Source organism: Acinonyx jubatus, chromosome B1 (genome assembly GCF_027475565.1).
Source record: "Acinonyx jubatus isolate Ajub_Pintada_27869175 chromosome B1, VMU_Ajub_asm_v1.0, whole genome shotgun sequence".
NCBI classification, from domain to species: Eukaryota; Metazoa; Chordata; class Mammalia; order Carnivora; family Felidae; genus Acinonyx; species Acinonyx jubatus.
The window spans coordinates 74,699,308-74,713,237 of NC_069382.1; the positions used below are offsets into that span (position 1 = coordinate 74,699,308).

Below are 13,930 nucleotides of genomic sequence, written 5' to 3' on the forward strand. Positions count from 1 at the left end.
CGAAACAGCACACCTGTATCCCTTGGATAAATACCTAGTAGTGTAATTGCTGGGTCGTAGGGTAGTTCTATTTTTAATTTTTTGAGGAACCTCCATACTGTTTTCCAGAGTGCCGTACCAGTTTGCATTCCTACCAGCAGTGCAAAAGAGATCCTCTTTCTCCGCATCCTCGCCAACATCTGTTGTTGCTGTTTTTTAATGTTAGCTATTCTGACAGGTGTGAGGTGGTATCTTATTGTGGTTTTGATTTGTATTTCCCTGGTGATGAGTGATGTTGAGCATTTTTTCATGTGTTGGTTGGCCATCTGGATGTCTTCTTTGGAGAAGTGTCTACTCATGTCTTTTGCCCATTTCTTCACTGGATTATTTGTTTTTTGGGTGTTGAATTTGGTAAGTTCTTTATAGATTTTGGATACTAACCCTTTTATCTGATATGTTGTTTGCAAATATCTTCTCCCATTCTGTCGGTTGCCTTTTAGTTTTGTTGATGGTTTCCTTCGCTGTGCAGAAGCTTTTTATTTTGATGAGGTCCCAGTAGTTCATTTTTGCTTTTGTTTCCCTTGCCTCTGGAGACGTGTTGAGTAAGAAGTTGCTGTGGCCAAGCTCAAAGAGGTTTTTGCCTGCTTTCTCCTCGAGGATTTTGATGGCTTCCTGTCTTGCATTTAGGTCTTTCCTCCATTTTGAGTTTATTTTTGTGTATGGTGTAAGAAAGTGGTCCAGGTTCATTTTTCTGTATGTTGCTGTCCAGTTTTCCCAGCACCACTTGCTGAAGAGATTGTCTTTATTCCATTGGATTGGATAGTCTTTCCTGCTTTGTCAAAGATTAGTTGGCCATATGTTTGTAGGTCCATTTCTGGGTTCTCTGTTCTGTTCCATCAATCTGAGTATCTGTTCTTATGCCGGTACCATACTGTCTTGATGATTACAGCTTTGTAATACAGCTTGAAGTTTGGGATTGTGATGCCTCCTGCTTTGGTTTTCTTTTTAAAGATTGCTTTGGCTATTCAGTGTCTTTTCTGGTTCCATACAAATGTTAGGATTGTTTGTTCTAGCTCTGTGAAGAATGTTCGTGTTATTTTGATAGGCATTGCATTGAATATGTAGATTGCTTTGGGTAGTATCAACATTTTAACAATATTTGTTCTTCCTATCCAGGAGCATGGAATAGTTTGCCTTTTTTTTTTTTTTTTTTTTTTTTTTTGTCTTCTTCAATTTCTTTCATAAGCTTTCTGTAGTTTTCAGTGTATAGATTTTTCACCTCTTTGGTTAGATTGATTCCTAGGTATTTTATGGTTTTTGGTCCTTGTGTTTATTCTTATTACACTTGTGGTATTTGGACATTTATAATAGAATTTTCAGCAAATTTGGAAACATTTTGGTCATTATTTTTTTAAGTGTCATGTTTTTGTCCCTCCCTCCTCCTTCTGGGACTATAATTACATGTATGTTAGCTCTCTTGATAGTGCCCAGTAGGTCACTGAGATCTGTTCACTTGTTTTTCAGCCTTTTCCCTTTGTGTTTCATTTTAGATTGCTTTTTATATTACTGTATTTTTAAAGTAACCACTCTTTTGTTTCTCCTGCAGTGTGTTAATTCTATACAGTAAAATTTTCAGAGTTCAGATATTTTTATTTCTAAAGATTCTGTTTAGTTCTTTTAATATCTTTTATTTTTCCTCATTATGTTCATGTTTTCCTTTAAATCCTTGGGACTATTGAGCATATTTATAATATAATAGTTGCTCTCATGTTATTTTCTACTAATTCTATCATCTTTATCATTTTCTAGATCAGTTTTTTACTCATGGATTTTGTGTCTGCTTATAGGTCATATTTTCCTGCTTCTAATGCTAGTGATTTTAGATCCAGTGATGTTAGATACACTGAATTGTTCCTGGTTGAGTGCTAGATTTTGTCATATTCTTTTTCAGATTGTTAGACTGTTTTTGTAGACAGATAAATTATTTGTGGATCAACTTTACTCTTACAGACTAGTTTAAAAGTTTTGTTTTGGTCAGGTCTAGATTGTCTGTTATTCTAAGGCTAGTTTAGCTTCCTTATTCAGGCCTGATTCTTTTAGGGTCTCTCTGAATGACCGTACATCTGAGATACGGGGTAAGAGGTAGTGTAAGGCTCTGTGGTCATTCCACTGTGCCTAGTAGGGTCTCAATTTCTGGCTGTATAGTAGCTGTAAAAATTCTTTGACTTATAGCTTTCAATATCTTGGCCTCACCTTGTTCAGTTTTATGATAGGCATGGATAGTTTGGTATTAAGTCAAGGAGGATTAAGATCAGTGTAGATTTTGGAACTTCTTACCTGCATAGCTCTTTTCTCTGTAGTACTCTGCTTGAAGCTTTCATCCTTCTCAGACTACCCCACAGTGCAATTTCTGTCTCATTAAGTCAATGAGAACTTCACATTCTGTTTGGTTTTCCTTTTCCTGTGCAGTGGTATGGAAATTGCATCCTGGTAGAAAATCTGGTAATCTCATGGCTCATTTTGTTTCCTTTTCTCAAGTAGCAGTGTCTTGAGCTACTTCTTCCATGTCTAAAAACAGTTTCTGTTTCATACATTTTATCCAGTATTCTAGTTGTTTAGGGTGAGTTGATGAGTCTAGACCCTGGTACTGTGTCATGGCCAGAAGAGAAAGTACAGATCTTCTTTGACTTGCAGTGGGGCTCCATTTTGATAAACACTTTGTAAGTTGAAAATGTTAAAAGGTGAAAATACATTTAATAACCTAACTTATCAAACATCATAGCTTAGCCTATCAGAACACTTATATTAGCCTACAGTTGGGCAAAATCATGTAACACAAAGCCTGTTTTGTGATACAGTGTTGAATATATCATGTAATTTATTGCATACTGAATTCAAAGTGCAAAACAGAAAGGTTGTGTGGGTACAGAATGGTTGTAAGTGTATCGGTTGTTTATCCTTGTGACTTTGTGGCTGGCTGGGAGCTGTGATTTGTTGCCACTGCCCAGCATCCCGAGAGAGTATTGCGCTGCATGTTGCATGTCACTGCCTGGGAAAAGATTAAAATTCAAAGTTCAAAGTACTATTTCTACTGAATGCATATAGCTTTCACACCATTGTGAACAAAAAAATTCTAAGTTGGACCATCAGAAGTCAGGGACTGTATATATACTAGTTTCATTTTAGTTTTGATTTATATTCAGTGTCTTTATTCTGAATATATAATGAGTACATTTCTGTTGGTGAATATAGAAAACTCTGAGACAATAGCAATGGATATGAATAAATGTGTATTTATAGAGATAGAAACCCAACAACCAAATAAACACAAAGTCAGTAATAATTAGAGATGTTCAAATTAAAACAAAATTGGTATGTTACTTTATGTCTATTAGTGTTAAGGCTTATAAAGTTGGATAATAGCAAATATAACTGGGGGGGATAGGGTTATTTTAAACTTGTGTTCTAGTGGTTGGAGTAAACTCATTTAGCCAAACTTGAGTAATCTAGCACTAATTAGTTGCATAAATTTATACTCAAATCCAGTGACTTAGTAATTTCCTCCTGAGTGGGTGTTGCATGAAATTCTCACAGTTTCATAAGGAAAATACACTTGAGGATGTTCAATGTTCACATTGTTTTTGATGGCACTGAATTGTCACCATAGGGGTTTATTGTTACGATAGTAGATAGATTAAATGTATTGAATGCATAGAATAGATTATTATATGGCAGTTAGAATCAATGTAAAAGTTAATATGAATAGATGCAAGAAGCAGAAAGAAACAGATTCATATATCTGACCAAAGATCCTTTAAATTATGAAGATCACACAAAAATACTTTTGAAGGAACACATAAAAAGATTAAAGATATTTACATAGTTGCTTATGTGATTGGGAGTAGAATGACAATAGGTTTAGGGCATAAAGGGAAAAATAATGAACTGTTAATAAAAGGATCAAGGCCTTGGGGTGCCTGCTTGGCTGATTTGGTGGAACATGCAACTCTTGGTCTTGGGTTGTGAGTTTGAGCACCACATTGGATGTAGAGATGACTTAAAAATAAAATCTTTAAGGCCCCCCCCCGCCCCCCGCCCCGCAAAAGAAACCCCGAAACATACAAAACCGAGCAAGGCCTTGCTCAGTCATTAACCATTCATAGAATGGTTAACACTATATATATTTTTATTTTTGACTGCAGCTGATTTTGGTTATTTCATTTTTATTGATTTAAAAAAATCAATATGATTGTATACTTTTATAATTGTGTGGTGTCGCTAATTGAAAATTTCTTGATCACTTAAGAATGAAGCTTTCCACTTAACATTTAGGTAAAAGATTGCTGGACTCTTCTGGATAGTCATGATAACTAAGAGCAGATACCAAATAAGATGAAAGCAAGCCAGTGATTTCACTTGTGGTTTGACCCTGTTTTGAACTTTTAACGAAGAATGTACTACACTTTATCCTATTTACTTGTAAACTGATTAAAATGATAATGTATATCTGATCTTTGCTTTTCCTTATAAATAAGCCTTTTTATTTTAGTTATTGGTTGTTTTGTGTATCAGAGGAGACTTGTGGGTCAAAGAGGCATTAAATAAATGTAATGTTACAACTTTTTTACATGCTATATAGTTAAGGTAATATTGGAAATATGATAGGGAGCTTGGATCCAGTTTCAGAGGTCAGGGAAGACTGCCATAAGGAAGTAACCATTAAGGTCAGCTCTAAAAGATGGAGAAGATTTATATTTAGTTAAGAGGGGAGGGAAGTAGGCCTAGTGAGAACATTTTAAGCTGAAGGAATAGTTTGTGTTCAGGCCCTCTTGTTAGGAAGAAGGCAGAGAGGGCTTTGTGGATGGAGTGCAGAGAGAGAGAAAGATAGAAATGCAAAATGAGGCTAGTGAGGTAGATAGAGTATCTTGAGGGCTATGTTAAGAGTTTTGACCTTTTAAAATATACAAAATAGACTTTTGTAAAGTCTATTTATTTATTTTGAGAGAGAAAGAGAGAGAGGGAGAGAGAACGCCAGCGGGAGAGAGGGAGGGAGAATCCCAAGCAAGCTCTGTTCTCACAGCTCGGAGCCAGATGTAGAGCTCGAACTCACGACCTGAGATAGGACCTGAGCCCAAAAAAAGAGTTGGGCGCTTAAACAACTGAGCCACCCAAGGTGCCCTAAGGGGGTTTTGGTCTTTATTTTAAAGACAATGAGAAGCTATAGGAGAGGTAGCATAATAGGTGAGAGTGTAGTGATTTAAAGTATGGGCTCTGAAGTCAGGCTGAGTTCTGATCCCAGCTTTGCTACTGGCTAGTTATGTTACCTTCGAAATGTTCCTCTGCCTCTGAGTCCTCCTCTATAAAATGGGATAATAATAGTACCACCCCTAGGATGGTTATAAGGTTAAAATATTTTTATTGTTTCTTTAAAAACAGTCTTCAACAGGGTAATATAATAAGCATTATTTATTTGTTAAATTTAAAAAGTGTTTTAAAGAGAGATGGGTGATGGGTTGATGTAGTTTGTAATTTTAAAATATAATTTTTGCTGTAGTATGGAGAAGTTTCAAGTGTCGGGTGCTATTGGCACTTTTATCAAACACCTTATACCTTCCATCATATTATGAAAATGGCATAGAATACATTGTATATTTCTTTAAGATAGTGAAAATAACATTCTTTTTATATGCTTTTAGTTTAAAACATTTTTTGGTTATTCTTGAGTATATTAAAGTATGAGTATATGAAAAATAAGTTGTTTTATGGTGAATAGTGCAGTTAATGAATTGTTGATTATTTTCATAGCCTCCACATGCTGGGAAGTTGCTGTCTGTGTTAAAGCATATGCCTCAGAAGTATGGTCCTGATGCCTTTTTCAACTTTCCAGGAAAGAGCGCTGCAGTAAGTAAATTTTAATGAGGATATCACTTGGAGTGCTTTCCTCGGTTTCCCGAAAGGATAGCCCTGTAAACACCCCTGGTGGGTTTTGTGTTAGGTAGAAACTTCTTTGCACAACCTAAATTCCTTACAGCAGTTATTCGTGTTACTTTTTCCTGTTTTAGAAGTGAAGAAATACAGGCTCAAAGAAGTTAAGAAAGCTGCCCATTTACAGCTTGGGACAACAGTGGACTAAGAAGAACCCAGTTCTTTTAAACATAAGCCATGTTGTCTTCAGAATTTACCTCTGAATTCTCAAATAGATATTTAGGTGTAACACTTTCACTTTCTATCTTACTGAACATCTTTCTTTAGCCTTGTATTTCCCCACTCCTGTTTCTTTTACACCTGGTGTATAGAATGACAATAACTCTTTGAAACTTTTTGGCAAGAGTTCCTAACTTGTGAGTTGCCAAATTTTATCAGTTTCAGCATTCTTTTTTTTGTTTAAGTTTATTTAATTATTTTGAGAGAGAGAGAGAAAGAGAGAGAGAAAGAGAGAAAGCCAGAAAGCCCACGTGGGTGTGAGCAGGGGAGGGGTGGAGAGAGAGAATCCCAAGCAGGTTCCCTGCTGTCACCGTAGAGCCCCAGGCAGGGCTTGATCTCACTAACCGTGAAATCATGACCTGAGCTGAAAGCAAGAGTCAGATGCTTAACCGGTGCCCCCAGTTTCAGCATTCTTATAAGCTGTTCATTAATCAGTTTATAAAGAAGACATTGCTGGTAATATCTGTAATGTTTCAAAGTGTTATAGGAGTGCATTATGTAATGTATATATGTTATATATAGAGCTTTTTAACGTCCTCATATTACGTTGGTCTGCTTGTTATAAGCAAATTTTTCTTTGAAGATATTTCAGTCTGTTCTTACTGAGATTATCTTTTGTCACTTTTTACTTTGCTTTTGATAATATCTTTTTTTAATTTTTAATTTTTTAATTTTTTAATTTATATCCAAGTTAGTTAGCATATAGTGCTATAATGATTTCAGGAGTAGATTCCAGTGATTCAGCCCCTATGTATAAAACCCAGTGTTCATCCCAACAAGTGTCCTCCCTAATGCCCCTTATCCATTTAGCCGATCCAACCAGCCATAACACCTCCAGCAACCCTCAGTTTGTTCTCTGTATTTAAGAGTCTCTTATGTTTTGTCCCCCTCCTTGTTTTTGTATTATTTTTGCTTCCCTTCCCTTACATTCATCTGTTTTGTATCTTAAATTCCTCATATGAGTGAAATCATACGATACTGGTCTTTCTCTGGCTAATTTCGCTTAGCATGATACCCTCTGGTTCCATCCATGTAGTTGCAAATGGCAAGATTTCATTCTTTTTGATTGCTGAGTAATACTCCATGTGTGTGTGTGTGTGTGTGTGTGTGTGTGTGTGTTTACACCATGTCTTCTTTATCCATTCATCTGTTGATGGACATTTGGGCTCTTTCCATACTTTGGCTATTGTTGATAGTGCTGCTATAAACATTGGGGTGCGTGTACCCCTTTGAAACAGCACACCTGTATCCCTTGTAAATACTTAGTAGTGCAATTGCTGGGTTGCAGGGTAGTTCTATTTTTAACTTTTTGAGGAACCTCCATGCTGTTTTCCAGAGTGGCTGCACCAGTTTGCATTCCCACCACAGTGCAAGAGGGTTCCCCTTTCTCCATATCCTCGACAACTCCTGTTGTTTCCTGTGCTGTTAATTTTAGCCATTCCGACTGGTGTGAGGTGGTATCGTACTGTGGTTTTGATTTGTATTTCCCTGATAATGAGTGATGTTGAGCATCTTTTCAATTGTCTGTTAGCCACATGTAAGTCTTCTTTGGAAAAGTGTCTGTTCATGTCTTCTGTCCATTTCTTAACTGGATTATTTTTTTGGGGGGGGGTTTGAGTTACATAAGCTGTTAACAGATTTTGGATACTAACTCTTTATCAGATCTGTCATTTGCAAATATCTTCTCCCATTCTGTAGGCTGCCTTTAGTTTAGTGTGGAAGCACTTTATCTTGATGAAGACCCAGTAGTTCATTTTTGTTTCTGTTTCACTTGTCTTCCGCTGACATGTGTAGCAACTTGCTAAAGTTGAGGTTAGAGATGTTTCTGCCTGTGTTCTTCTCTAGGATTTTCATGGTGTCTTGTCTCACATTTAGGCCTTTCAACCGTTTTGAATTTCTTGTTCTGTATGGTCTGAGGAAGTGGTCCAGTTTCATTTTTCTGCATTTTGCTGTCTGGTTTTCCCAACACCATTTGTTGAAGAAATGGCCTTTTTTCAACTGGCTATTCTTTTCTGCTTTGTTGAAGATGAATTGACCGTATAGTTGTGAGTCCATTTCTGGGTTTTGTATTCTGTTTCATTGATCTCTGTGTTAGTTTTTGTGCCAGTACCATGCTTTCTTTATGTCTACAGCTTTGTGATACAGATTGACCTCTGGAATCATGGTACTTTCAGCTTTGCTTTTCTTTTTCAGGATTACTTTGGCTATTTGGGATCTTTTGTGGTTCCATACAAATTTTAAGATTATTTATTTTAAGTCGATGAAAAATGCTGGTGGTATTTTGGTAGGGATTGCATTAAATACGTAGATTGCTTTGGGTAGTATAGACATTGTAACAATGTTTGTCCTTCCAATCCATGAGCATGGAATGTTTTTCCATTTCTTTGTGTCCTCTTCAGTTCCCTACCTAAGAGTACAGATTTTCTACCCCTTTGGTTAGGTTTATTTCTAGGTGTCTTACTTTTTTTGGAGAAATTCTTCGATTTACTCTTCTGCTTTGTTGTTGGTGGATAGAAATGCAACAGATTTCTGTACTTTGATTTTATATCTTGTGACTTTGCTGAATGCATGTATTAGTGGTAGCAGTTTTTTGGTGGAGTCTTTCGGGTGTTCTACATAGAGTATCATGTCATCTGCAAGTAGTGAAAGTTTGAGTCTTTCCTTGCCAATTTCAATGCCTTTATTTCTTTTTGTTGTCTGATTGCTGAGGCTAAGACTTCCAGTATTATGTTAATTAGTAATGGTGAAAGTGGACATCCCTGGCTTGTTTTTGACTATAGAGAAAAAGCTCTACGTTTTTGCCGATATTGAGGATATTAGCTGTGGGTCTTTCAAATATGGCCTTTATTATGTTGTGGTATGTTCCATCTATCCCTACTTTGTTGAGGGTTTTTATCAAGAATGGATGCTGTATTTTGTCAAATGCTTTTTCTGTATCTACTTACAGGATCATACAGTTCTTATCCTTTCTTTTATTAAGTGCATATTGTATCTTAATACATAACATACATGTACATGTACATACATACATGTTGTATCTTAATAAATATATTAAGAATTTATTAAGTGCATGTTATTAAGTACATTAAGTATCACATTGATTGATTTGTGAGTATTGAACCAGCCCTGCAGCCCAGGAATAGATTATTCCCACTTGATCATGGTGATTAATTCTTTTAATGTACTGTTGGATTTGGTTTGCTACTATCTTGTTGAGAATTTTTGCATCATTATTCATCAGGGATATTGGCCTGTAATTCTCTTTCATAGTGGGTTATTTGTCTGGTTTTGGAATCCAGGTAATGCTGGCCTTGTAGAAGGGCTTTGGAAGTTTTTCTTCCATTTCTGTTTTTTGGAACAACTTGAGAAGAATAGGTATTAACTCTTCTTTAAATGTGTATTAGAATACCCCTATGAAGCTATTTCGCCGTGGACTTTTGTTTGCTAGGAGATCTTAAACTACTGATTTGATTTCTTTGCTGGTTATAGGTGTGTTCAAATTTTCTGTTTCTTCCTGTTTCAAAGTTTTGGTAGTTTGTATGTTTCTAGGAATTTGTCCATTTCTTCTAGATTGCCTAGTTTTTGGCATATACTTTTTTTATAATCTTTTATGATTATTTGTATTTTTGTGGGGTTGTTGTGATCTCTCCTCTTTCATTCGTGGTTTTATTTGTTTAGGTCCTTTCTCTTTTCTCATTGATGTCTGGCTAGAGCTTTATCAATTTTATTAATAATTTCAAAGAACCAGCTCTTAGTTTCGTTGATCTGCCCTACTGTTTTGTTTCTATATCCTTTATTTATGCTCTAGTCTTTATTTTCCTTCTTCTTCTGTCTAGGCTTTATTTGCTGTTCCTTTTCTAGCTCCTTTAGGTGTAAGGTTAGACTGTGTATTTAAGACTTTTCTTGCTCCTTGAGTTAAGCTTGTATTACTATATACTTCCTTCTTAGGATTGCCTTTGCTGCATCCCGAAAGTTTTGGATTGTTGTGTTCTCATTTTCATTTGCTTCCATGTATTTTTAAAATTTCTTCTTTAATTTACTGGTTAACCTGTGCATTCTTTAGTAGAATGATCTTTAACTCCCATGTATTTGTGGTCTTTATAGATTTTTTTCTTATGGTGACTTCAAGTTTCATAGCATTGTATGAAAATATGAATGGTATGGTCTCAGGCTGTTTGTACTTGTGGAGGGCTGATTTGTGACCCAGTATGTGATCTGTTCTGGGGAATGTTCCATGTGCACTTGAAAAGAATGTATTTTGTGCTGCTTTAGGATGGAATGTTCTGAATATATCCATGAAGTCCATCTGGTCCAGGTGTCATTCAAAGCCATTGTTTCCTTGTTGATTTTCTGCCTAGATGATCTGTCCATTGCTGTGGAAGGGTTTTAAAGTCCCCTACTATTATTGTATTGTCAATGTGTTCCTTTTTGTTTGGTATTAATTGATTAATATATTTTGGTGCCTTCATGTTGGGGGCATAAATGTTTACAACTATTAGATAGATCTTCATGATGGATAGACCCTTTAATTATGATATAATGCCCTTCTTCATCTCTTGTTTCAGTCTTTGTTTTAAAATCTAGTTTGTCTGATGTAAGCATGGTTACAATGGCTTTCTTTTGGCATCCATTAAGGGTTTTTAGTCCCCTCGCTTTCAATCTGCAGATGTCTTTAGGTCTAAAATGAGTCTCTTGTAGGCAGTATATAGATGGATCTTGTTTGTTTTTGTTTTTTTTTAATTTTTTAATGTTTATATATTTTTGAGAGAGAGAGAGACAGAGACAGACAGACAGACATAGAGGGTGATTGGGGGAGGGGCACAGAAAGAGGGAGACACAGAATCCGAAGCAGGCTCCAGGCTCTGAGCAGTCAGCACAAAGCCCAATGCGGGGCTCGAACTCGTGAAGTATGAGATCATGACCTGAGCTGAAGTTGGATGCTTAGCTGACTGAGCCACCTAGGTGCCCCAAGGGTGTTTTTTTTTTTTTTAAATATCTGTTCTGTTACCCTATGTCTTTTGATAGGAACACTAGGCCATTTACATTCAGAGTTATAAATGAAAGATACTCATTTAGTGCCATTGTGTTACCTGTAAAGTTGGTGTTTCTGGTGATGTTCTCTGTTCCTTTTTTAGCCTTTGTTGACTTTTTAAAAAGAATTTTTTTTTTTTGCCACTCAGAGAGTCCCCCTTTTTTTTCATGTTATTATTTTCTTTTCTCTTCTTTTCTTTTCTTTTCTTTTCTTTTCTTTTCTTTTCTTTTCTTTCTCTTCTCTTCTCTTCTCTTCTCTTCTCTTCTCTTCTCTTCTCTTCTCTTCTCTTCTCTTCTTTTCTTTTCTTTTTTTAAATTTGCATCCAAATTAGTTAGCGTATAGTGCAACAATGATTTCAGGAATAGATTCCTTAATGCCCCTTATCCATTTAGCCCATTCCCCCCTCCCACAACCCCTCCAGTAACCCTGTTTGTTCTCCATATTTATGAGTCTCTTCTGTTTTGTCCCCCTCCCTGTTTTTATATTATTTTTGCTTCCCTTCCTTTATGTTCATCTTGTTTTGTCTTTTAAAGTCCTCATATGAGTGAAGTCATATGATATTTGTCTTTCTCTGACAAATTTCACTTAGTGTAATACCCTCCAGTTCCATCCACGTAGTTGCAAATGGCAAGATTTCATTCTTTTTGATTGCCGAGTAATACTCCATTGTATATATATACCACATCTTCTTTATCTATTCATCCATCGATGAACATTTGGGCTCTTTCTATACTTTGGCTATTGTTGATAGTGCTGCTATAAACATTGGGGTGCATGTGCCCCTTTGAAACAGCACACCTGTATCCCTTGGATAAATACCTAGTAGTGCAATTGCTGGGTCGTAGGGTAGTTCTATTTTTAATTTTTTGAGGAACCTCCATACTGTTTTCCAGAGTGGCTGCACCAGCTTGCATTCCCAGAGAATCCCTTTTAATATTTCTTATAGGGCTGGTTTAGTGATCATGAACTTCTTTGGTTTTTGTTTGTCTGGGAAACTCTTTATCTCTCCTATTCTGAATGATAGCCTTGCCACATAAAGTGTTCTTGGCTGCCTATTTTTCCCATTTAGCACATTGAATATATCCTGCCATTCCTTTCTTGCCTGCTAAGTTTCTGTGGATAGATCTGCTGTAAATATGATCTGTCTTCCCTTGTCAGTTAAGGACTTTTTTTCCTTGTTGCTTTTAGGATTCTTTACTTGTTTGTGTATTTTGTGAAGTTGACTATGGTATATCTTGGTGAGGTCAGGCTTTTGTTGAATTTAATGTGAGTTTTCTGTGCTTCTTGGATTTTGATGTCTGTGTCCTTCCCCAGATTAGGCAAGTTTTCAACTATAATTTGCTAAAATAAATCATTTGCTCTTATTCTGTCTTTTTTATCTTCTGGGACTCTTATGATATGAATGTTAGCACATTTTAAGAAGTCACTGAGTTTCCTGAGTCTACTTGTGTGAACCAGTACCTTTCTCTCCCTCTTCTTTTCAATGTCATTATTTTCCATAATTTTATATTCTGTATCACTGATTCGTTTTGCTGCTTTTGTTCATCCTCATTACTATGTCATTCATTTATGTTTGCATCTCAGTTATAACATTTTTAATATTGGTCTGACTAGATTTTAGGTGTTTTATCCCTGTAGTAGGGATTCATTAGTGTCTTCTATACTTTTTTCAAACCCAGCTAGTATTCTTGTAATTGTTGTTTTAATTTTTAGTTCAAACATCTCTCTTATATCTGTATTGATTAAATCCCTGGCTCTGATTTCTACTTGCTGTTCTTTCTTTTGGGGTGAATTACTTCCTCTTGTCACTTTGTCTAGAAAATAAATTTAAGTGGATTCTAGGTGTGTTTTGGTCTGCTTGTTAAAAGAAGATCCTAAAAAATAGCAGTTAAGAAATATGTATGTGTATATGCATTTATATGTATAAATTAAAAAGAATTAAAGTATTAAAAATAAAAAAATACAAAGGAAATTAGATCCTCTTTCCCCTATTGCTGAAGCCTTGCAGCATTCTATGATCAGTGGGCTTGTTTGCGCCAGGGCTTTGTGCTGGTCCTCTAGGGGACCCTGTTGATCTGATTCTTAGGCCTACTTGCTCTAGTGGGGATGCATCTACATGGTGTAGGGTGGTGGGGGATGGTGGTGGTGGTGAGGAGTCAGGGCGGGGGGATAGGGGAGCTTGGTGTAGTGGCCAGTCTCCCACTGATGGTGCTGTTTAGGTCACTGAAGTGGGTCATCTGGTGGGCTCGTGGTGAAAATGGCTTTGCCTGCTGTCTCCTCTCTGGAATAGGGAGCTGTTATCTGCTGCTTCTCTGTAAGCCCTCGCAGAAGAGCAAACAGTCACCCCTCCTGTGACCCTGACTTCTGTCAGATCCCTGCCTTCAGCCTGTGTAAGCTGTCCATCTGTCAGGCAGCACAGCCCTCCTGTATTATATTTCAGGCGAGGCTGTATTTCAAAACTCTAAACTTGAGAGATGCCCCACCGTGAGGCCTTGTGCTGAGTCTCTGGGGTAGGTCTTGCTGCACTGTGGCCTGTACTGGCTTGTCCCAGAAAAGGATTGTGGGATTGCTCAGTGTGGTTTGGAGTTTATGGTAAATCACAGCAGAAAGCTGGCACCAAGTTTTTCTGCCCTCAGCCAGCATGTTTGTTCCTATGCTGGTGAATTGGACAGCTCAATGGTGCCTTAGCCTACCTTTTGCCCCTGGAGCGGCTGT

At 36.8% G+C, this 13,930-nt stretch overlaps 1 protein-coding gene across 6 annotated transcripts in view; it reads left to right on the forward strand.

Moving 5' to 3' along the window:
- Positions 1-13,930, forward strand: part of LRBA (LPS responsive beige-like anchor protein) — a 772,859-nt gene that overhangs the window by 90,581 nt on the left and 668,348 nt on the right. For all 6 annotated transcript variants that reach the window (XM_027067081.2, XM_027067078.2, XM_027067090.2 and 3 more), the window contains exon 5: positions 5,785-5,880. In XM_027067081.2, coding sequence (XP_026922882.1) covers positions 5,785-5,880 — 96 coding nt within the window. The remainder of the gene's footprint in view (positions 1-5,784; positions 5,881-13,930) is intronic.